General features: G+C 55.7%; 2 protein-coding genes across 7 annotated transcripts in view; both read right to left on the bottom strand.

Moving 5' to 3' along the window:
* The window catches only part of GATAD2B (GATA zinc finger domain containing 2B), an 84,236-nt gene extending 80,633 nt beyond the window's left edge, over positions 1 to 3,603 (bottom strand). For both annotated transcript variants that reach the window (XM_082435752.1, XM_082435751.1), the window contains exon 1: positions 3,235 to 3,603. The gene's annotated coding sequence lies outside the window, so the exon portion shown is untranslated. The remainder of the gene's footprint in view (positions 1 to 3,234) is intronic.
* A 3,858-nt stretch (positions 3,604 to 7,461) lies between these two features.
* Positions 7,462 to 22,542, bottom strand: DENND4B (DENN domain containing 4B). Of its 5 annotated transcripts, XM_082435206.1 has the most exons (29): positions 22,167 to 22,542; positions 21,025 to 21,173; positions 19,936 to 20,275; positions 19,078 to 19,330; positions 18,756 to 18,825; positions 18,386 to 18,555; positions 18,069 to 18,313; positions 17,577 to 17,643; positions 17,422 to 17,480; positions 17,110 to 17,254; positions 16,659 to 16,834; positions 16,404 to 16,504; positions 15,433 to 15,648; positions 14,746 to 14,891; positions 14,306 to 14,445; positions 14,087 to 14,213; positions 13,461 to 13,667; positions 12,988 to 13,116; positions 11,972 to 12,161; positions 11,569 to 11,736; positions 10,920 to 11,308; positions 10,634 to 10,756; positions 10,263 to 10,432; positions 10,037 to 10,178; positions 9,572 to 9,808; positions 8,916 to 9,033; positions 8,659 to 8,824; positions 8,506 to 8,570; positions 7,462 to 8,405 (listed from the first exon to the last, which is right to left on the bottom strand). In XM_082435206.1, exons 2-29 carry the CDS (start codon positions 21,032 to 21,034, stop codon positions 8,260 to 8,262), a joined length of 4,515 nt encoding a protein of 1,504 aa, XP_082291332.1. In that variant the 5' UTR covers positions 21,035 to 21,173; positions 22,167 to 22,542; the 3' UTR covers positions 7,462 to 8,259. The 5 variants fall into 5 exon arrangements, with proteins under 5 accessions (XP_082291332.1, XP_082291333.1, XP_082291334.1 ...); XM_082435207.1 differs by lacking the exon at positions 21,025 to 21,173 and having other exon boundaries at positions 22,167 to 22,300; XM_082435208.1 differs by lacking the exons at positions 21,025 to 21,173; positions 22,167 to 22,542 and adding an exon at positions 21,702 to 22,053.
* Between the last annotated feature and the right edge of the window lie 332 nt (positions 22,543 to 22,874).

Genomic DNA, 22,874 nt, shown 5'->3' with positions numbered 1-22,874 from the left:
AAGAAAGTCCCTCAGTTCCAGTGTGGCTCAAATCATGATTTCTCTAGCAATTGTTTTAATCAACCAAAGCTGGTTTGGCTTTTCTCAATGAACTAAATGAGCATCCTGAGCTGAGTGCAGAGGGGCTACTTGTCAGCATGACTCCCAACGAGGTGGCTAACATGGAATATGCTCCTGAATCTAGAAACCAGGACAGCACAGCTGCTGTTTCCCTAAATATGCACCTTCAGCTTGATGGGTGGGGGAGGTAAGGAAGGAAGGAAGAATCAGTAAATTGAAACAAGAGGGACATCCCTGGTGGCGCAGTGGTTAAGAATCCGCCTGCCAATGCAGGGAACACGGGCTCGAGCCCTGGTCCAGGAAGATCCCACATGCCTCGGAGCAACTACACCCGTGCACCACAACTACTGAGCCTGCACTCTAGAGCCCACGTGCCACAACTACTGAAGCCCACGCGCCTAGAGCCTGTGCTCCGCAACAAGAGAAGCCACCGCAATGAGAAGCCTGCGCACTGCAACAAAGAGTAGCCCCGGCTCTCTGCAACTAGAGAAAGCCTGCACACAGCAAGGAAGACCCAACACAGCCAAAAATAAATAAAATTAAATTAGAATAACAACAGGCCTAGTTTACATACAACATACAAGATAAGGCTTAATCCAGAGGTCCCAGCAGAAGATTAGGATACTATTATTGACACACTGACTCTTCCACACTGCTGTTCTCTAAACAAAACCCAACCTGGAGATCTGGCCAGGCCCAGCCAGAAAAAAAAAAAAAAAAAAAAAAAAAGGTGGGGGCGGTGGGTGGTAAGGAGAGACATTAGTCCAAAAAAGGGGAGGCAGGCAGCACACAGACTTTTGAATGTACTTTAAGACTATGAAATTCAGAACAGAATTCTCACGTTTCCCTTCCCCACCACCCTACGGCCTTACGCTAAACACAGCAGTAAAAGTTACTGCCATAACTTACATCTGAAGTGCTGATCAGGGAACCTGGTTAACGTTGTTCCTAGACAAGTATTTGAATGTAGCCTCTATTCAGACCCTACTGGGACTGCCTCTAAACAGGAAGTTAACAGACATCACACATAGGCAGGGAAGGCAAACCACAGTGTCATAAAGATGGATGCTGCTGTCAGCTACTCATCACTCTCACCTCATTGAAAGTGTTCTCAAGTCAGGAATAGGCAAGACAAAAGTCCATAAGCCTCACCTCTTCTCAAACTGGGTCACTCAGCCTAAAGGTCCAGCCTTCTGATTCCTGCTAATTAATACTTATCTACTTCATTCCTTACCATGATGACTGCCACTGCCACTAGACTAAAAAACTATATTCCTCTTAAAACGGAACACAGTACTACCAAATCAGTACTCCCATTAACTCGTTATTTATACAGCCCATCTGCTTAAAAAGCCCAAGGAAAGACTATTCTTGACACAGCCCATTCCAAAACAGAGACTGAATATCAGTCACAAAAAAGCAGCACCATTTCCAACAGGTGTGGGCCTTCCCTCAAAGTATATTAAGCCTGTCCATAGCACCACCTTTACCAGCTCCAGCAGTAGCCTCTTTCCCAACCAAGCACCAACAGAAATGCTACTCCAGGACAATACTCTACCGAGACTGCTCCAAGACCAAAAATATGAATCCAAATGGTTATCTCAAGGAAGAGTTTAAGTCAATGTATCAAAGAAGGAGCATTAAAGTTAGCACTAAACTCCCAAATAGGATAATCTCCAACATACAGACAACAACATATAGACAGCACACTGCTGCAAGAAAACAATCAGAAGTCATCTGTACTGGGACGGAGACTGGATGGCTGGAGGACACAGGTGAGAAAGAGAGAGACTTCTTTTCACTTTGTATCACATGCATGCATTGTCTTTTTAAAAAATAATTTTGAGAGAAAAATGTTTTAAAAACTCAAAAGCATCAGCTCTTCTCCCAACATAGATCTGTTAAACCGGCTTTTACTCCAGCTGCTGCAAGTTCAAATCTCTCTTTCAGTCTGGCCTGAAAGCACTGCTCTTTTCCTTTGCTGAAACACACTATGTTAAGCATCTCCCAGCTCCTTCACACGCACACAAAAGCCCTCTAAATAATCATTTATCAGAAATGAGAAAACTGGTTCTCGGAAGGCTACCTGATTCTCCAGATGACAGCAGCAGAAGAGGCTGATAGCTAGCTCAGTTAGCATCCACATGCCACCCACCCACCATCAATGCCTCCATCTCCACTTCAGTGCCAGCCCTATGAACTAACACCTTGTGTGTGGAGGGAAGTTGATGCTAGGGAAGAATCCAAAGAGGCTACCATACCTTTATGAAGGGGGAAAGTGCCTGGGCCGGCGAATGGCACCGAAAGCTCTCCACTCATAGGAGTGGCTAGCTCCTTAGTGTAATTGAGAGCTGGGAGGCAAAAAGTACTCTAAGTCCGGATTTGGTTTAGGAAAAGGTAAGTTCTAGTTCCATCGACCCTCAGGCACTGAACTGGGATACAGATCCAGTGGGTCCCAGGAGCCCAGCTGAAGAAAGGGGTAGTTTAGTCCCTAGAGAAGACAAGTACCCACACAGGCTTAGACAATTCCCTTCTAAGGGAGGACGAGGGAACGGTGGACGATGAAATAAAGGAGTAAAGGTTCTGCGTTCCAGATCCCTTCGCCTAAAGAAAGGTAATCATCCCGTGCTTCCTTCACCCTTAAGGATCCCCCATTTGTCCCAACCGCCAGCAAACACAAGACTGAGAGCAGGGAGCGGCCCCCGCACCCTGAGGGCACCACTGGGGGTGGAGAGAGTTAAGGGGGGGCGCGCTAGAGAGGAAGGAGGGGAGCATGGCGGGCCTGAGGCAGTGAGTGAAAGCGGGGAAGGCGGGGGAAACGGGGCGCGAGGGAGGGGAGAAAGAGTAAAAGGAGAAGAAATGAAGGGACACGAGCTGGGGGCGCGCGAGGCCGAAGTGAAAGATCGGGGCGCGCGCGCGGAGCGGGGGGAGGGGATGAGGTGAAGGGGGAGCGCGAGGCGGGGGCGCGCGGTGCCGGGGTGGGGGGAGGGGGACGCAAGGCGGGGGCGCGCGGGCGGGCGTCGGCTCGCGGGCGCTTCCCCTCCCCCCGCCCCTCCACCTTTCCCTTCCCCCACCTCCGCCACCACCGCCTCCTCCCAGCCTCCCTCCCTTCCTCGCTCCTCACCGCCCCCGGGCGGGCGGGCGGCCAGGCTGGCCTAGGCCAAAGCTCCTCACCTGGCGGTGGCGGTGTAACTCCCGGCTAGCTCGCCTCCTCAGGCGGCGGCGGCGGCGGCGGCGTCGAAAAAGGAAGAGGCGACGGCACAGTAGGTTCCGGACCCCGCTGACGGGACCGGGGGCGGGGGTGGGAGAGGGGGGCGGGCCGGACCCGGGCGGGCGGGCGGAGCAGACACTGCGGTACAGACGGGGGCAGCGGCGGCGGCGGCGGCTGCACCGGCGGCGGCGGCACCACACAAACAAGGACGCTGATTGGGCAGCTGCCAAGCGCCTCGACTCCGCCTTCCCCACACGCCACGACGCCCATTGGGCGACCTGAGCCGGCCTCCCCGCCCTCCTCTTCTCGGCCACACCAATAGAAGACGGGATGCCGGGGCTACACCCCACCCTTGAAGAGTGAGTGGCTGGAGAAGTGATGATTGGCGTACTTAAGATCCAATCGTAAACGGAGGAGGGGGATGGTCTAGCGGGGGCGCGTTAATGGGTACCTCGGCCAGTCCCAGACACATCCGGGTCTTCAGCAGCCCATTAAGTGTCGGGGGTCAAAAAATCGCTTCAGGCTGCAACTTTACCTTAGAGACGTTTTGGTCCCCAGGCAGCCGCCGTACCCCAGTATCCCAAAACCGGGATTCCCCTTTGGCCTGCTCTCGTTCTTCCAATTCTAAAGATGGAGACTGGCGAACAGCGCTGGGCTCTGTGTTGGGTGGTGTTTCATCGCGACAGAATCCAGAAATTTCACGATAGAAGTAGCTTGAGGCGCTCGGGCCTTGCAGTCTATTTGGGGCGTGGCCTGTCTCCGTCTGCCAAAGGCCTTGAGCTTCCTGGTCTTCATTGTATCCCAGCACGGCCCTGTCGTGACTGAACCACGACAGGAGAAAAAAAGGCAGCTAGCCAAATTGCTGAGAAATTACGCCGTGCAGAGCCCTCGCAGCTCCTTCCCTCGGGATCTCTTGGTCTGGTCAGGTTCACAGTGAGGGAAACAGCCTCCCACTCCACCGACTCCACCTAACTCAAGGCCCAACTCCTGCTAGCCTCCCTACTTCCCCAAAGCAGTTAGGCCCACCTAAACTCTCAGCGTTTCTCGAGCACTTACCACAAGTATTGTTCTTGAGCATCTGAGGATAGGGACCAATTATCAGAGTCAGTGTGTTGAAGGAATAATAATAGCTAACGTTTTGGGAAAAGAGACTGAGGCACTGTTCTATATATGCATCCTTATTTATTCTTTTAAGAGCTATGCGTGGGTTATTTTATTTATTCCTCATAACTCTGTGGGGTAGATGCTGTTATCCCCATTTTACAGATGAGGAAAATGAGGTACAGATCAAATGACTTGCCCAAAGTTACACATGGTAAGTGGCAGAGCTGAAATTTGAATCCAGGTAGATCAAGAAACAGGTTCAGAGAGGCTAAGGAACTTGAAAAGGTCAGACAGCTAATTAGTGACTAAGCAGTGGTTTGAACCCAGAAATAACTGGTTCCAGAAGCACTAGAATGTGTTTTTCGAATCATTTAGAAGTCATGCTGTGCAATAGAAATGAAACTAATGAAGGACATGTCCACAAAAATACAGGTGGGCCCCCGAACACACACACGTGCAGAGGCATGCCCCAATTCTAAAGTGGGTAAAACACCTTCTCTTTCCAAGAACATGGTCTCTGGAGTCCAACTGTCTGGGTTTGGATCTCTTACCAGTTGTGTGATTTGGGTGCAAGTTACTTAACCTCTAGTCTCTATGCCCTAGTTTCCCTATCTTTAACATGGGAATGCTTGATGAGTACCTTAGTTCATAGGGTAATGGTGAGGATTATAAAATATACATTTTAAATGTTCAGAGGGGTACTTCCCTGGTGGCGCAGGGTAAGACTCCACGCTCCCAATGCAGGGGGCCTGGGTTCGATCCCTGGTCAGGGAACTAGATCCCCCGTGCATGCTGCAACTAAGAGTTCGCATGCCACAACTAAGGAGCCCGCGAGTCGCAACTAAGGAGCCCATGTGCTGCAACTAAGGAGCCCGCCTGCTGCAACTAAGACCTGCAAATAAATAAATATTTTTAAAAACAAAAGCTCAGGATAGTGCTAAGCACATAGTAAGTACTCGGTAAACATAATATTAACTATTATGAGAATTTTCCTCACTTTTCCAACAATTCCACCCTCTTAGTTCAAAATTCAGCTTCGATTGGTATTCTACCTGTAGTACCTGTCTTATACCACACTGAAAATTATGTCATTTTAATTCCTTCACTGGCTTGGTTATTTCACACACGATACAAGACCTATTATGTGACTAGACACTCTTCTATGTGCTGGGGATATACAGTAAATAGGACAAAGTCACTGCCCTCATGGAAGGTACAGCCCTCTTTCCCTAACCTGCTGCTTTGTCCATTATCAGTTCAGTGCACTCTCTGCTGTCTGAAGGGCCATTCTTCAAGGGCTGCAAGGATATGAGAAACACAGTGGTGGAAGATACCAGCCTGAGGAAGATACTAGTGAGGCCTGAGAAAATGCCTTTCAGCAAAATTAAAATCAGGTCGTGGAGGGGGAACTTTCAATCTGGAGCAATCAAGCTCCAAGAAAGACAGATAAGCAAGGCCACTGGTGTAGTGGACATGACTTGGCCCCATGCAGGCTCTATTTGTTCGTTTTCTTTTTGGGGCTAACATTTATTGAGTGTGCTTAGCACTTTATGTAGATTATATAATTAATCTTTGAACAACCTCCCCAATTTTCAGATGAGGAAAAACTGAGGCACAGCAGTTAAGTAACTTTTCTGATGTAATAAAATTAGTAAGTGCCAGAGACAAGATTTAACTAAAATTTGTCATACTCGAACCTACACGCTCTAAAGTCAGGGAAGAGAAATGGGGCCAGGTAATTTGGACTTATCCTGCCCCTCATACAGCTCCCTAAGCCACAGGACAGAGATGTCAGATGCTGTGGTGAGTACTTTGCTATTGGAATCCCCAGACACTCTCGCGGTTAAAGAATTCTGTAGTTCCACCCATCTGACTATAGGCCTGTTGAAAAATGAGAAGCACAAGCTGGGAGGCAGAGTCATCATTATCATTTGTGAAGCAAGGGGCACTCTAGACCAGGAAGACTGTATGCTCTATTAAGGTAGGGACTGAGCCCCAAAATTCTCTCTATAATTCCAGACGGTTCAGTGCACAGCTGGGCATGCTACACTCAACAGAAACATGTTTTCAGGAAGGAAGTCACTCAACTTTGCAGAAGGTTGTTGGGGATGATACAGGGAAAGTTTGATTCTAGGGAGTGAGGTCTGATCAGAACCTGGGGTGACATGAGGGTTCCCCTCTGAAGAAGGCATCTCCTAGTCTCTGGCAAAAACAGATGGCATTTCCTAAGCCCCTCCTTTGCAGCTCCTTGAGGACACTGCTCAAGTTAGGATGGGGACGCATCCTCTGGCTTGAAGGTCCCAGAATTCAGTAGTAGTATGGCTCTCTTCATCCACCAATATCCACCCCCAGGAATTTGCACTAGAGGCTCATGTAAGTTATTTCCTCCATTGACACTCCTGCCCTCCTTCCCCAAGATATTTCTGTTTTGTTGGCTAATTCCCTTTGGTAATTGGTTTTGCAGCTCTGTTAGGAGTGTTTCCTGTGTTTATTTCATTATATAGGAAAGAAAGGGAGAAATCCGAGTGGACCAAAAGGATTAGAAAAATGATGCCTGGATGCCTGACGCCCACACGCAGTGAGCCCCTTAATCCTTGCCCCTGTCTTCCTGGTGCTGTCCCCAGGCTGAGACCCTGGTTGGAAGAGTACTGCCTTCAGCTAGAGCAACTAAGGAGGCCTAGAATGAGTTCCAGGGCTCCCAGGATGCGTGAGAGCTGCCCTGTGGAGGTACTGGAGAAGTTGGGAGGGGGAAGCTGTGGGGAGAGGAAAGAAGGCAGAGATGAGCTCAGGGCCCCCAGAGAATGGAGTCTTTGTGTGGGGTACAGATGAGGGACAAGGGGGTGATTGTGTGGGAGGGCCGGAAGTACCACACAGACTGGCACCACCATAGCCAGCACCGGATTCACCCCTCTCCTGCTCCAAGAACTCCCTGTGCCCCAAGGGACCAGTACCAGACCTGGTCAGGGAAAGCAGTGTGTGCCTGAAGGCAGCAAGGGACGAAAGGGTGTAAAGGAGGATGTGCAGCCAGGAGAAAAAGTGAGGTATCCCCCACCATTATCCCAGACTCAGAGAACAGGAGGCAGAAGAAAAAAGACAGAAGCAGCTTTTACTATATTACATCCAACGAAACTTCGCAAGGAACAATCCCTTATTGCACAGTCAGGGCCCTGGGTGGGTGAAGCATTCCCCAGGGTGGAGTGCACAGGCAGGATCAGGGCTAGAGGGGCACCAGTTTTTCCTAAGGGGAGCCTGGGACTCCTCTAGCTCCCACCTCCTAACTTTCAAGGAGCTACAAACCACTGGACCATGCGGCCCCATTTCCCTTCTCTTTCTCACTGTCCATAAGAACCTCATAAGCAAGGGGGCTGTGGCTCCAGAATAAATAACTTAAAATAAAATACAAACACTAAGGTAGAAAGGCATGGAGAGCCTTGGGCTCCTTCGGCAATTCTAGGGAAGAGGGACCATCATTGGTGGGGAATGACATCCCTCCCTCCCATTCAGGGCAAAGGCTCAGTAGCTCTGTATCTTTCTAGTTGTTTTTTAAAACAAAAACTTATAAAATGACCAGGGCAGTGCAGATCTGTGGGTACCCTGGAGAGGAGTTCCTGGTATAGGATGAGGCGGAACAGAAATGTGCCAGCTCCCCCCAGGCCTCCTCCAACATCAACATGAGCACAGAGGGCAGGTTGGAGATAGGGGAATTGTGACTTTTGGTAACAGTGGGTCCCTCTTCCTGCTGCCCCAATTCAGAGCCTACGGCTGGGCATGCTTCCCAGCCTATTCCCAACTCCTCTATGAAAGCAACAGGGAAGCAGGTTATCTCTAGAATCCATTCTCCCTCACCTCCTCAGCCCAGGCTGGAGAAGGAAGCTTAAGGGTCCCTAGCATTCCAGAGGTGCTCCAAAATATTTTCGGCAGTCAATGGCCTTTGGGGTGGGCATCTGTGCCCGCCGCTGCCTCAGTTCCTCCTTGCCCATGCTGCTGGCCAGCTTGTTAAAGGCGGACTTGTACTTCTTGTCGAAGGCCACTAGGAAAGAGGGTGGAGGTAGGTCAGTATATTAGGATTCCAAGCTTCCACACCTGGCCCCAGATCCCTAAACTCCTCAGCCCCCTGCCTGCTCCCTCACCTATGTCCACGTGGTCCTTGCCCAGAGCAGCCAATGTCAGGAATAAGATCTCACGGTAGATGCCCCTGGAGTGGAGACAAAAGGGTGTAAGTGAGATAAAGGGGGTATGGAGCCCGGGACAGACCAGGGACCTCTCAGATAGGAACACGATACCTCTGTAGGTGCAGGCCAGTGGGAGGGGGCCCTAGAGTTTCCAGCAGGAGCCCTATAGCCTTGTGCACCTCACTGAGACCGACATGGCGCAGCACGGACTCCAGCAATGCTAGACTAAGGGATGCAGGTACTGGGCCCGGCCATACCACCCGCTGGGGGATCTGGCCTGGGTGAAAAAAAAGAAGGTAGCCAGGATTATTGAACACTCTAAGTCTGGGACCTTCCCCTTCCCATCCTAGGCCAAATACCAGACTCACTGTGGACCCTCCAGAGCACATAGAGAGGTGGGCAGCTACTGGGGTCAGGGGTCAGGACATCCCACAGCAGCCGCACCTGCACAGATGCTGGATCAGGCATTATCCAAGGAGATGGGGCCTGCAGGGAGCCAAGATAAAGGAGAGAGGCTGATGGAGTGGGAGGCAGGGGACAGGAAATGGACAGGCGTTATTCCAAGAGACAGGGACATTACAGGACATAGTCAAAGAGAAGAGAGAAAGGAACTCTTATTCCCCATGGGAATGCAAGCTCTATGAAAGCAAGGACTCTGTTTTGTAATCTGCTACATCCCTAGTGCCTAAAACTCTGCCTGGAACCTAAAAGGTGCTCAATAAATGTTGGTGCAATGAATAGAGCAATAAACAGATGAACATTAACAAATTATTTTCTGGGTACCAGGCACTACACTAGGTGCCTTAACAACAGCCCTGTTTGTGGGGGTGGGGGGCAGCGCTTATGCCATTTTACAGATGAGAAATTGTAGCTCAGAGTAGTGAAGTGAAAGGGCCGGGAATCAAACCAGGTACAACCAACTCCAAAGCCTGTGCTCTTTCTATAGCACTGAAGACACAGAGGACTGAGAAACAGAGCTGGGAGATGAGGAAGCAGGGACCATATCAGGGAACTGGGAACTGACCTGGGGAGGTGGGGAGCCATCACAGGAGGCCAGCACCAGGCATGGCAGAATACTGGGCAGGCGTAGCCGCTGGAAATACCACAGAAGGTTCCAGAAGATGATGGGGTGAGCAGCAGGCAGCTCAGGCAACGCCAGCACCTCACTGCCCTCGTTCTCTACCAGCGACTCCAGTTCCTTACGCAGCACCAGGGGGCTCAGATACGCCCATGCCCCACTCTCGACACGCCGGGAGGTACCCTGTCAGGCACAAAGCGAGAGGGCAGTGGAGGGCATGTACCACGGCCCCATCCTCAGAGCCACAATTCCCACTGGGCCACCATGTCCAACAGCTTCTGGGACGTCCCTTGCCCTCAATGCCTACCTCTCCCCAGCACCACTGGGGCCACCCACAGGGCAACACACACACACACACACACACACACACACACACACACACTGCTCGTGCCCCTTTGGCCCAGCCCTTACCCCCACGTGTCCGTTGCAGAGCTGGGGCTCATCCAGGGCAAGGCAGAGCCTGCGGTCACTGAGCACAGGGCCTGGGCCCCCAGGGACAGGAGCATCTTTGCTGCCACTGGCACCAGCAGAAGCAGGCTTGGGGCTGGGGGCACTGCAGCGAGATAGCAGGAGGAGGGTCAGCCCTCGGACCTCCACCTCCCTGACCCACCCACAGCACTCGCCCTGCTTTGGGCACCTGAGTCGGGAATCAAAGGTCTGGACACTGAGTAGGGGCACAAAGGGGCAGGTGCAGAAGGGACAGGTTGTGTTGAGGTTGGAGTCGTCAGGTGCCCAGCCAGCCATGATCTCCTCATCATACACCAGGGAATCACAGGCGCGGCACAAGGAGCAGCTAGACAGCAGAATCTGCAGGCAAGAAGACCCCAGGAAGCAGGCCCCTTCTGGCCTCTAGGCTCAGGAGCCCGTGCTCCTTCCCCAGCCCCTCTCATCTTCACATCCCAGCCCAGGCTCCTCCCACCTCCTCCCCAACCCCTGCCTTTGACAGACTGAATGGGTGTCGTGTATGTGTGTGTTCAAGCACATCTGCGTGGGAGGGGTTATCCTCACTTCCAGGGAAGATGGCTGGAAGGATCCAGGGGTGTCACTGAGGCGCTCTGAGGAATGGCGAAGGCTCACGCTGCTGAGAGAAGATTCTGAGAGGTCCCACTCACTGCCCAGAGAGGCTGAGCTCTGCCATCGCATGAGAAAGCATAGTTAGCCACACCCATGCTCCTCTTCACCCAGGATGCTGGCTTCAGCCACCCCTCAGGGCCCTCTCTGGGCACTCCTGGTTAGCAGCTCCTCCCCAGGCCTCCTGGTGCTCAAGTGTCTGGACCCTCCCCTCACTGGCTACCTCGGATGCAGTGGATCCAGGGCGCTCCCGGGGGCGCAGAAGGCTGTCCATGGGGCTGCGGCGGGCTGGGGGAGGCAGGTCAGGGGGCAGCTCAGGTGGGGGAACACGAGAGGCAGGGGAGCGGCGGGAAGGAGTGAGCAGCTGTTGGAGGCGGGCACCCAGCCCTCTTCGGGGGGTGCTGGCCTCATCCTGACGCCAGCCATCCTTGGGTACCCGCCCACTTGGCCCTTGCAGGGTTTCAGTGGACTGGGTACTCAGGGCTGAGCCTGTGTCCCCTGGGCTGCCTCCAGGTGCCGGCTCCTCCCCGGTCAGGCTCAGGTCTGAGAGGCTTCCATCGTGCCAGGGCACAGGTGATCCCCGGGGTTCCAGTACCCCCAAGGCCTCTATCACTACAGGGCAGAAAAGAATCAGGGAAGATGGAGTCCAGCCCCTCCTCCAGGAACTGAGTGAACACAATTCCTGGCTGTACAGACTCTGGCACCACTGCCCCCACCATGGTGACAGTCCAGGCAAGATTCCCTCAGCATCTACGGTGCCCACCACAAAGCACCACCCGTCCATCCTGGCTCTGGCCTTCCCCTCTTTCACTGGCAAGTGGTCAGGGAAGCTGACGGGGCTGAGGGTTGGGGTGTGGGACAAGGGCACTCACTGTGGGCCACACCAGCCTCCACAGTGGGCTGTGCCCCTCGGGCACTACCCAGGCTGCCACTCTTCACCAGGCGCCCCATAGGCGAGGCAGGGTCCCTCAGGCTTCGCCCAGCCCAGGTAGTCTGGCGCTGAAGGGGGCGGGTAGGGGAGGGGCGCTCCAGATAGGGCTCTGTAAAAGACAGAGAGGGGGTTGAAAGGCAGCCAGCTAGAAACCCAGCCCCCGGTTCCAAAACAGAGCTCCTTACGTGGACCTGGATTTATAGGGCTCCTCCCCGGCAGAACTTCGTCTCTTTTGTTACCAGCCAAGTGTAGTTTATCCACTCTGAGAACACCCAGTGCCAGCCACTAGACCAGCCCCAGCTCTCCATGCCTATCCCCCGCCCGTGTCACCAGCCCCTACCCACCTGTCTGGGAGCCGCCTGCCTCTTGTGCTGCCGTCTCTGCCTCCTCCTCCTGCTTCTGATGCTGCCACCGCTGCCGCCGTTCTCTCAAGGGCTGGCGGAACTGAGCAGCCCCCAGGACCACGTTCCGGAGCTTGGCCCAGCGCAGGCGCCCACCCGGTGTACCAGACGGCCACTTGCTTTCCAGCACGGCCTGCCAAGCACAGTGCCCATGAAGATGGCCTACTTCCATACCCTGGCCTCAGCCTGACGCCAACTGCCTGACCTGGAGCCCCAGGGACCACCTTCTCCTCCAGACATCCTGCCTAGGACTGTCCTGCCAGTGGCTCAGCCAGGAACAAGAGCCCAGAAGAGACAGTTGGCAGCTGCCACCCTGGGGTTCTAGAGGAAGCCAGAAGCAGTAGCAACAACCTGGATCCAGACTCTGCTGTTTATAAACTATGGGCTTTGAAGAAATCGGTTCATTTTTTTGGTCATTAGTTTCCTCATCTAAAAAACAGGAAATATAGGTTAGTATCATGGTTAAGGGCCCGAATCCGGGAAACATCGGCATGCCTGTGTGCATCCCCTAACTCCCTAACTTACTCACTGTGGTCCCTCGGACAAGTTACTAAGCCTCTGCAACCTCATGGCCTCATCTGTAAGATGGGGACAATAATCATTCCACTTCATGGGGCTGTGGTAAAGATAAAATGATTTGATGTGGAAAATGTATTTGGAACAGTGCCTGGCATATTGGCTCCCACTATTAGCTATCATCGGGAGGTAGCAGTACTCGCCCAACCTCCTTGTCAGGAGTATTGTGGGTGAAAATCAAAGCAGCCAAGTATGAGAAAACCGTCTGTAGGTGCTAAGGCACTAGAGGAGCACAATGGGTGACAATGGTGACAGGACCTTGTTGGATTGTATGGGCCCGATCTCCAAGGAGAGGGGAGAGCAGCAGGTGTCAGGGAGCAGCATCCTCCCCACACACATACCTGGCACAGGCTGCCATCCCCCCCTCACCCCAAATTAGGTACCTTGTTATAGTAGCCGTAGGTGATGGTGTTGGGCACGATGCCTGCCCGCCGCATGTCCAGCATGACCCGCACGGACAACACGGGCTGCCCATAGTGTGAGCAGAGCTGCATCAACACCCGGTAACACACCTGGGCCAGGAGACGCACAGGATGAGAGCGGACTCACTCCCAACCCAAATCCTCAAGTCTCAGCGAGCACCCTTCTCCAGCCTCCCCAATTCTCACAGACTTCACTGGCCCCTGGCAGCTCCTGGGCTTGCCTCAGAGCCACCTACCCTTCCTGCTGATGCTGCCACCCTGCGGTCTCTACTGCTACACCCTGAACATGCTCATTAATTCAGTGAATGTGATGGAGCACCCGCCCAGCTCTCAACTTGTGCCCGTGCTCCCCGTCTGCTTTCCATGGTCACCAAGTTTCCCTCTCACAGCCCCCATGCCTGCACAAGCCCCTGGGACTGGGCGCGGGTGCCCACCTCGTCGGGCAGCACCACCTTGCGGCTCTCCATCTGGCGCAGCACCTGGTAAGCCGTTTGCAGTGCCCGCACCCTGGAGGGCGCCAACCGCACATAGGCAGGCAGACACAGGAACCACAGCCCATAGCAGTGGCCCAGCAGGCACCGGGCCCAGAGCTCAGGCACAGCTGCTGACTTTTGCGCCATCCTCTGTGCGATCTTCATCTCCTAGGTAGGGCAGGGGACACACCTGGGTGAGTACGATGCCAGGGCAGGGCAGATCTTAAAACAGTGTGGGAGAAGCAGCACCCTCCCTGAGGAAGGGTCTGTGCGCTGACGAGGCGGGAGGGATGCTGCACACACAGCCCAGGATCCCCAAGCAGAGATGCCTAGCTTGAGCATGGGCAGGTGCCCTGGAAGAGGCAGCAAGCCCCTGGTTTCAGAAACCCTCAGAAAATGAAGATGAGGATGATGACAGTGGTAACAATAGCTAATATTTCATGTGCCTTTTATGTGCCAGACATGATTGAAACCTTCCAACAACCTTATGGGGTAAATACTATTATACGCATTTTACAGATGAAGAAACTGAAGCAGCAGCCCTTGGCCTGAGCCAGATGCCTCTGGGGGGCCCACCTGCGGGTTACCTGTTTGGTACGGCGAGGGGCAGGACTGCTGGGGGCACTACGGGATGGACCTGGCACAGGCAGAGCCCCGGGTTGCTCTTGAGGAGACTCAAACAGCTCAGCCTGTAGTTCGGGGAACCCATCGTAGCTGGAGGGGCAGAGAAAGGCAACATCAGGAGCAGTTGGCACTAAGTCAGCCTATGGGGCCTCACAACAAGTGAGGGGACAAGAGGCTCTCACCAGTACTGGGGGGTAGATTCACTGCCCTCTGGCGCCGGCGGCTCCTCAGGAGGTGTGATAAAGACAGTGAGCTCACTTCCCGACAGCTCCTCCAGCTCCACCAAGGGTGTTGGCTCAGGCTTCTCCTGCTCTGGGTGGACCTGGAGCAGGATGGTAAGAGAATGAGCATCTCCCAGGAAAGCATAGCCACAGGGAAGGAGGTAGTGGGTCCAGATTCCACCAAGGCCCTGGAGACAGAGCTGGGGGATGGAGTGAGGAATGGGAAGACGGTATGTCTATGAGGCCGGTCACGTATGCTGCATAGGCTGTGCCCTGTATAACTCCAGGGGCACCATCCCTGCCACAGAGAAGATGTAGAGTGTTTATACCTGGGATAACAGAGACTGCCAAGAGGAGAGCAGAGGGCAAAGGGCATGAAGAGAAGGGATAATGCCCAATACCTTGTCAACACAAGAGTCAAAGAATTCCAGGGCAGCATGCCGAGCAGATCCAAAAGAACATTCCTCAATGAACTGCGAGAACATCTGTGTGTGCAGCAGCTGGGAGTACAGCTTGTGGCTGGAGCGTTCCCGGGATTTGAGGAAGCCTGACGGGTGAGAATGGGGCAGAGAGGAAGGTTACCAGGGGTCCCTACCACAGGCACCCCCTTCCGAACCCTTTTCTTGGCTCCCTGCCAACTTGGCATCCAAGGCCATCAAAGCCATCCCCTCTTTGGCCCCTCTGGCACCACTACACCACACGCCAAGCCGACCAGCTCAGCTACCCCAGCACCACAGTCCCATGGAATCCCTCCCTTTTATCTGTCGGCACCTAGGACCTCAGACTGGGGAGTCTCCAAGGGAAGAGAGTTTCGCCCATGGGGGTGGCTCACCACAGGCGTCACTGTGTCCCCACCAAGCCCAGGGCTTCCCAGAGGGCAGGGCCACAGCTGGTTCATCTTTGTACCCTTATCCCCTCTCCAAGCCCAGAAGAGCATACAGCTCAAAGCTGGTGCCCACAAAAACGTGTGCTGAGTGAAGGAACAAGAAACTGTGTGATTCCCCGTCCCCTCGGGCTTCCCCATGGGGCCCAGCCCCTGGCCACCCCTCCCGTGACACCCTCCCCAAGCAGAGACAGGCTCCCTTTACCCTGCAGGAAGAAGAGGTTGTCGACATCACGAGACCCCTCAGAGGGGGCCTGGGTGAGCGGGCGCAGGAAGTCCCGGTAGCCCTTGAGCAGGCAGGCCATGAAGCGGAGGAAGGCTCCCTGGACCTCGCGCTCCAGCCGGGCCCGGCGGCCGCACACTGCCTCATAGTCTGTCAGCAGGAATTCCAGGGAGGCCTCCTCTTCGGGTCCAGTATATGCTGGGGACCAGGGCAGCCTGAGAATCAGGGCCAGCACCCGTAGGGCTTGCCTCAACCCTGCTCTTCACACAGAAGTCACTGTTGCTACCCCACCACCGGCAGGTCCTAACAGACCTGGTACCAATAGTAACTAAAAAGTTACCTTCAGGGACTTCCCTGGTGGCGCAGTGGTTAAGAATCCGCCTGCCAATGCAGGGGACAAGGGTTCGAGCCCTGGTCCGGGAAGATCCCACATGCCGCAGAGCAACTAAGCCCGTGCGCCACAACTACTGAGCCTGCGCTCTAGAGCCCACGAGCCACAACTACTGAAGCCCATGCGCCTAGAGCCCGTGTTCCGCAACAAGAGAAGCCACTGCAATGAGAAGCCCGCGCACTGCAACGAAGAGTAGCCCCCGCTCACTGCAACTAGAAAAAAGCCCGCACGCAGCAATGAAGACCCGATGCAGCCAAAAATAAATAAGTTAATTAATTAATTTTTTAAAAAAAGAATTTACAAAAAAAAAAGTTACCTTCAGGTAACAGTTTCAAGCCTCCCCAATGACAAGCTCAACCTCCCTGACATATTCAGGAATATTAATGTGACATGCGCTTCCCTCTTGCTTAAACTAGAATTTGAATTCCTCTCACTTCCACCAAATGAAAGCCTAACTCCTCTAACCTCCTCAAGTAAGGTCAGCTCTCCACAGGCCTCCCCAAACTGGAGGTTTAAGGTCAATGACAGTTTCCAGCCTCCCACCCCCACCCACGCTCCTCACTCTGATCCAGCTGCTGGTACAGGTTTGTCAGTGTAGCCAGCAGAACCTTGTAGGGTCTGCGGGGCAGGATCCGAGGGGAGAGGGGCTTCTTTTCCTCAGTCCTGTGAGATAAACAGAGGAAGAAAGGGTGATGGGGCTCCTCGCCAGCCTCCTCCACGTTTTGCCTGAGGCTCCTTTTGAGCAGGTACACTGCATACACCAGCCCTCTCCTGCCCCCCACCTCGAAACCCCCTGGACAAGACCCAGCCCTCTTACTGGAAGAGCGTGTTGGTATCAAGATCGACACAGATGACATCCGCAGGCGGGTCATGCAGATCGAAGTAACTGGAGTGGATACCCACGATGAAGGGCACGGGGGCACTCAGCACGTCTGCCAGCACTAGCGGGCACAGCGGAATGTAGGGGCACTGCCAGTGCAGCGGGAAGATCATCTGAAGCATCAGGGAGTAAGGACCAGTGAGCAGGGCATAGGGGCAGCAGGAGAGGGGGCCTTGGCCCTGGGGGGTGGTGCCTGTTGAGAGAAGCTGTGGGAGTTGGGCTCCAAAGAAGAGCTCCTGACGGAAGCTGTATGTCCTGTAGGTCGTGCCCAAGGGTAAAAGGCTGAGGAACCCTCCCCAAGGAAAGAAAAGTAAGGAGAATCTAGGTAGGGACTGGGGCACCAGAAAGAACACTCTAGGCAAGGCAGTCTGGGCAGGGTAGCACTCACAGAGACGAGGGCCTCGCAGACGCTGGTGAGCAGGTCCGGCCGCAGTGAGTGGACTAGTAGTTTGTGCTCCGTGAGCACAGCCAGCAGCAGCGTGATAGCCAGCTCAGGGCCCAGGCTCTGCAGCAGCTGCAGGAAGCTGGCACCACTGTGGGCAATGCCAAAGTGGGAGAAGAGTCAGCAGGAGGCCTTTCCCTAGTCACTGGGCACAGACACCACCTGGGCCCAGCCTGCACAGATCTCAACACCTGTGCCCACCTGCCTGGCACTTACCATGTCCTTGGTCATCAAAGCCCCCCCAACCTGGGCACATACCTGAGGGGCAGGGGTGAGGATACAGGCTGGCAGAGGAGCAGGTTGTCATAGGGAGACATCTGGGAGACAGAAGAGCCACAGGTCAGGATGGTGAAGACTAGCCCCTGGCAGTTCTCCTCCTCCCATCTAGCCCCAGCCTCAGCCCCAGCTCTCACCTGCACCAGGATGCGGGGTCTCTGTGGGGAAGGGAAGGGGACATTGTGAATGAAGTGGGAGATGTGCCTGGGGGAGAGAGGGGTCCAGTCAGAGGCAGACTCCCAGTCTACTTCATTCAGTCACATTTGCTCTTCTCCTTCACCTGTCCACAAGAACCTTACTCCTCCCTGAGATCCACCTCGAGACCGGTGTGAGCCATCAGAGCCTCCATTATGTACAGCATTTGTGCAAATCAGAAAAGAGATTCCCTCTGGGCCTGCAGAGCCCCTGGCCAGGACTTAGCTAGCAAGTGTAGCCTGGATTTCAGGCCCCACTCAGCCCCTCAGCCAGGGGCATTTTTGAGATGGACCAACTCTCCAGCCACACACTACAGCCCCATCCCCACTCCTCTGCCCACCCAGCTCCCCCTGCCCAGCCTAATCTCGTCCATCTCTCCTGGCCTCCCGATCCACTCATAACCCTTCCCAGTGTCGGGGAAGTCTCGTGCTCACGCTTCCAGGGGCAGGCGGTGGGGGCCTGAGACGGAGTAGCGGTAGAGGAAGGTGAGGAAGGCGCGGAAGGCAGGGAAGGCAGGCCAGCGGGACAGCACAGCAATGGCACGGCGGCTGCGCACAGCTCGGCCCCCCAGTGCCCGGCCCCGCTCCACGGCGCTCAGCAGGCCCAGGGCCCGCGCTTGCCGCTCCGAGAGCCTGGTCCTCGGGAACGCCTCGTAGAACTGCAAGGCAGCACCGTACACCTGGCAGGGGCAGAGGGGCAGTCAGGCGGGCCCTGTGGAGCCCGGACCCCTGACCACACTCTGCACACCCACCTTATCACCAGCTGCACCCGTGAGCACAAAGGTGGAGAAGACGGGCACGGGGTACTTGGTCTGGGCAGGCCAGCACTCGATAGTGGCCCCCATGGGCAGGCAGAAGACGGGCACTGACTCGGGCAGCGGGAACGCCTCATTGTCCTCCTCTGGGTAGCGGCCCAGCAGCTCTGCACCCCCGGCAGAGTGGGGGGTACCCAAAAGGAGTAGGGTCCATCAGACTCCAGGGGAGGGAAGCAGGGGATCCCAGAGAAGGGCCAAGCGGCAAAGGGGAAGTGAGTTCTGTGGACACTGAAGGTACCAGCCAAGAGGCACCAGGGCAGAGGGACACAGAGGGTCAAGGGGTTGGAGAGACAGAGGGGCTACTCACCTGCCTCATACACCAGCGTGTTGGCCTTGGCCAGGCCCACCTTGTAGCACAGGTACACTGCTGGGCCCCACTGCCCCAGAAATGGCAAGAGACAAGCAAACACACAGCTAACAAAAGTTTCTGGGGTTCATTTTCTCCACCACCCCTACGTGGGCTTTGTCTTTATAACTCCCGCTAATCCCAGTCCCCCAAGACGAGAGTCACGCCTCTGGGCCCCGCCCCGCCGTTAGACGCCTTGGTCCTCAGATACCCTTTGTGCCGTGTCCACACTGTCACACAGAGATGGTGCAGGTCTCAGTTCCTGGCTCAGGGCCCCACTCACCATGCCAGGGTTGAGGTTGCGGGGCAATCGGCAGTAAGTATGAGGCGTGCACTCGCCCTTGCTGGGCAGCACCAGGCAGAGGTCAGTGATGCCCAGGGCATGCAACCCTGCCCCCTCTGCTGCCCGCCGGTAAGTGAGGTAGGTTCGGGGGTGCCCAGGGCCTGGAGGGGCCAGGTTGGCTGAGTGGCTGTAGGGTGTCGTAGCTAGTACTTGGAAGCCAGGCTTGGGACGTTCCTTCCCCTCATACAACACCCTTGGCACAGAGAACAGAGAGAGATGTCAAAAGTCCAATACAGAGGAGAAAGACCCCAGTCCTGCTAGATCTGCCTACCTAGTCCTACCTACTCAGCCTAGTTAAACCCTAACACCAGGACCCACTTCTTGCTGAACTCTGCCCTCCAAAATCCTGTGCCCCTCTTCTGCCCTTGGCTCTACTTCTTGATCAGTAACAACTCCTCAAACCTTCCATGGTTCTCAAGCTCATTAATAAATACTAAGAATAAAAGCTACCATTTATTGACTCTGTGCTAAGTCCCTTATATGGATTATCTCGTTTAATCTTCTCAGCCACCCTATGAGGAGGTATTATTTTCCCCAATTTACAGATAAGGGAAAAGGCCCAGAGGGGCTCAATAAACTGCCTAAGGTCACGTAGCTGGCAAGTAGCAGCACTAGTATATGCACCCAAATCTGTGTGAGAACTAAGTACGCACAACTTCAGGCCCTTCTCCCCGGCCTCTAGCCCACTCTCTTCCCATTCCCATTGCACATCCCTCATCCCATACCCCTACCTCTCCCTGCCTCACCCCAGATCTCCTCCCAGCCTCCCTTGGTGCCAGCATGGGTAGGTGCACACACCCCAGCTCAACGAGGGGGGGCCTGTCACGCCCCCTCCGGTAGCAGATGACTGGTTGAGTTCCACCCAGGAGCCCAGCACTGAGTTCCAAGGGGTGGCCCCCAGCAGAAGCCTGGATGCATGTGTAGCCCTGGGGCACCTCCTCGCCCAGGGCCCTAGCGATGACTGCCACATCTGTGATGGGCTCAGCTGGCCGGGGAGGGCGAAGGGGCCCACTGGGTTCAGGAACCCATGTTTCCTCAGGGATGGGTGCTCCGTTCCCTGCAAGCCCAGCTATCACGAAGTAATCCACCAGCCGGGGGGGCCGCTCCTCCGCCATGGCCCCCGCCTCACTCACTGCATCTGGAATGGCCAAGTGGGAGAGAGATGAAGCAAGGAAGGCTGGTGTTGCCATGGCAACCAGGGAGTCCCCCTCTTGCTTCCCTCCTCTTCCTAGTCCTTTCAAGGAAAAGCAGGATCAGTGGTCAGCCAATCCTAAACTCTCCCGCCTGTGACATCACCAGGCCCTCACAGCCCACCACAGCTCCTTAAAGAGACCAGGACCCTCCCTCTTGGTGGTACCAGCCCTCTTCCCAAAGAACCCAAACTCCACTCCACGGCACACAGTTAACCTGGGCTCTGACATCATAGTTTCTGTATCCCTTTTAAAGACCCCACCCCTCTTCACTCCCTAACAACAGAGATCACAATCTTTTCTGTAATGGCCTGCAATGACATCATTCCTTCTGGCCATGACATCATGCCAACTTTACAGTCTTTTTATGGATTTCTGGCCTTCCTACTCTAGTTGACATTCTAAGAACCTCATGAGCCAGCTAATATTCTTAAAGAGCCCACGTCTAGGTTTTTGTGAGGACTCCACAAAACCCAAGCTTTAAGCATCTTTTCGCCAGACTCAAGTGTCCTTTTTTCCTAACTTAGCTCCACTATCTGACAAAAAAACCAGTGCCCTCCAACCTCCAGGATCCTTAGGTATCCCCAGTTAACTCCAAAGCAGCAGTGGGAGACAGTCCCAGAAATCCCCAAGCCCTCCTCCATGGAGCCCAGAGACAGAAACAGGCCCACAACGGGTCTTCAGTAACTCTTCTCACCTGCCTTCATGGCCCAACCCCAGGGAGTAGGAGCCCCAAGGGTCCCAGAGTGCCCCAGGGTGCAGAAGCTGGGAAAGAGCTTGGTGGGTGGCTTGCAGCTGAGGACCGAAGGCGTGGGGGCCGCTTCAGAGGGGAAGGGAGGTGACTTCCTGAAACAGTGGAGGGGAAGCTGCAGCTCAGCGGAAGCCAGCCTATGGGTGTGAGTGTGTGTGTGTGTGTGTGTGTGTGCTGGGGGGGGTGGGTACCGTTGAAGGTGACAACACAGCATCATTCCAAGTTGGAACCTTAGACTAAAGGACCCGGAGCAAGGCAGAGGAGGCTCAGACTGGATCCAGGATGTACAATCCTACCTAACCTCCCACCCTTGCCAAGAGAAGAGGGGGCAAAGGAATCTCAGTAGCCAAGCTGGCTCTCCTTAACCTGGCCTCTGGCCACACACACGCATACACACACCAACTCCAGCTTAATTTAGTCTCCACATCTGCGAGGTGAAGCCAGGAGTTAGCGTCAGCCTCCTGATTTAGCTCTGGGACACAGCCCCATGCCTCGTCCCGTGCTGGCGAATGGGAGCCCTATGCCCTATGCCCAAGGCAGCAGGCGGGAGCCATGAGGTTGAGACCAGCAGAAGAGCGAGTGGCCCCCATCGGCAGGACCTCCGCACCCGGGCCTCTCCTCACCGGGCCAGGGAAGAGTCCTGCAGAAGGCAGCCCTTTCTCCCTGGGGAACGCAAGGGGCAGGGGCGCCACTCCGGGTCGCAACGCCCACAAGCCGGGCGGCGGGAAGTTCTTGTTGGGGCAAAGGGCGCGCCGAGCGGGAGGAGGCTGAGGAAGGAGCAGGAGGGCAGAGAGGAGCGGCCGCGCAGGCGGCCGGAGACGTGACGGCAGCAGCGCCGGCCGCCGCGTGACCCGAGCGGAGGGAGGGGTGCTCGAGCTCTAGGACCCGCGGGAGCAGGAGGGGTGCAGGGCGCCGGGGCACTGCTAGCTAACTCCGGGCTGCACCATCCCCTCCACTTTCACTTCCCCAGGAGAGAGGAACCGGAACCAGATGTGCAGCGCCGGAGAACAGCTGGGGGAGAGCCCCCGCCCCGCCGGCGCTCCCTCCCTTCCTTCCCCGCCCGCCGCCCCGCCCGGTCCAGCCCCTACCTGCCTGCCCCGCGACTCCCCCCACCGGCCGGCCCGCGGGCGGGTGGCTCGGAAGGCGGGTTGGCGGGCCGGCGGGCGGCGCGGCTACCCGGCCCCGGACATGTCGCACCCGACTCGGGCGCGGCTCCCGCCGGGGCGACGAGTGAAGGAAGAAGAAGCGGCCGAGGGCGCCGAGGCGCGGGGCGCCGTGGAGGGAGATCCGGGCGATCCCAGCGTCCCCGCCGCGCTGCGCCACTTGGGGACTGTGCTGCCGCGCCGCTCGCTCGCGCCGCACGGCCCTTCCGGCTCCCACTGCGCTGGGGGACGGGTGCTCCTCCGCGCGCCCCGCTTTCTCTGCTCCCCCCACCCCCCCTCCCCCCTCCCGGACCGCGGGCGCCGCGGGTCCCCCCCACCCCCAACCTCCCGGGCCGGCGGCCGTGACCCTGGCAGCGCCTGCCCAGCGCCCGACCGCCTGCAGCGCGACCCCTGGCGGCTGGGAGGGCCCCTTGCACCCAGGCGGCTTCCCACCAACCAGCCATTGCCGCAGGACACTGACCCCTGAAGTCTGAGGCGCTCTCCCGTCCCACCCTCGGTCCTACTCAGATGTGGCTTTCCTGCCTGCGTGAAGGCCCTGAAAGCCTAGTTTGCGGAGACCCAGGTGGCTGCCCCTACTTCCAGGTTTAGGGCACACTGCATTCCCTTCCAGCCTAAGCCAGAAGCTCTCAGTTC

Source organism: Balaenoptera physalus (assembly GCF_965194825.1).
Source record: "Balaenoptera physalus genome assembly, chromosome: 1".
NCBI lineage: Eukaryota > Metazoa > Chordata > Mammalia > Artiodactyla > Balaenopteridae > Balaenoptera > Balaenoptera physalus.
This window is presented reverse-complemented; position numbering and strand designations above follow the sequence as displayed.

What these genes read in the sequence shown, in the direction of transcription:
- DENND4B (XM_082435206.1), bottom strand. An exon ending in GCAACCTCAACCCTGGCATG is followed by an intron (nt 18,826 to 19,077) that starts GTGAGTGGGGCC and finishes TTTCTGGGGCAG; the next exon opens with TGGGGCCCAGCAGTGTACCT. An exon ending in GGCAGGCGGCTCCCAGACAG is followed by an intron (nt 11,737 to 11,971) that starts GTGGGTAGGGGC and finishes TGTCTTTTACAG; the next exon opens with AGCCCTATCTGGAGCGCCCC.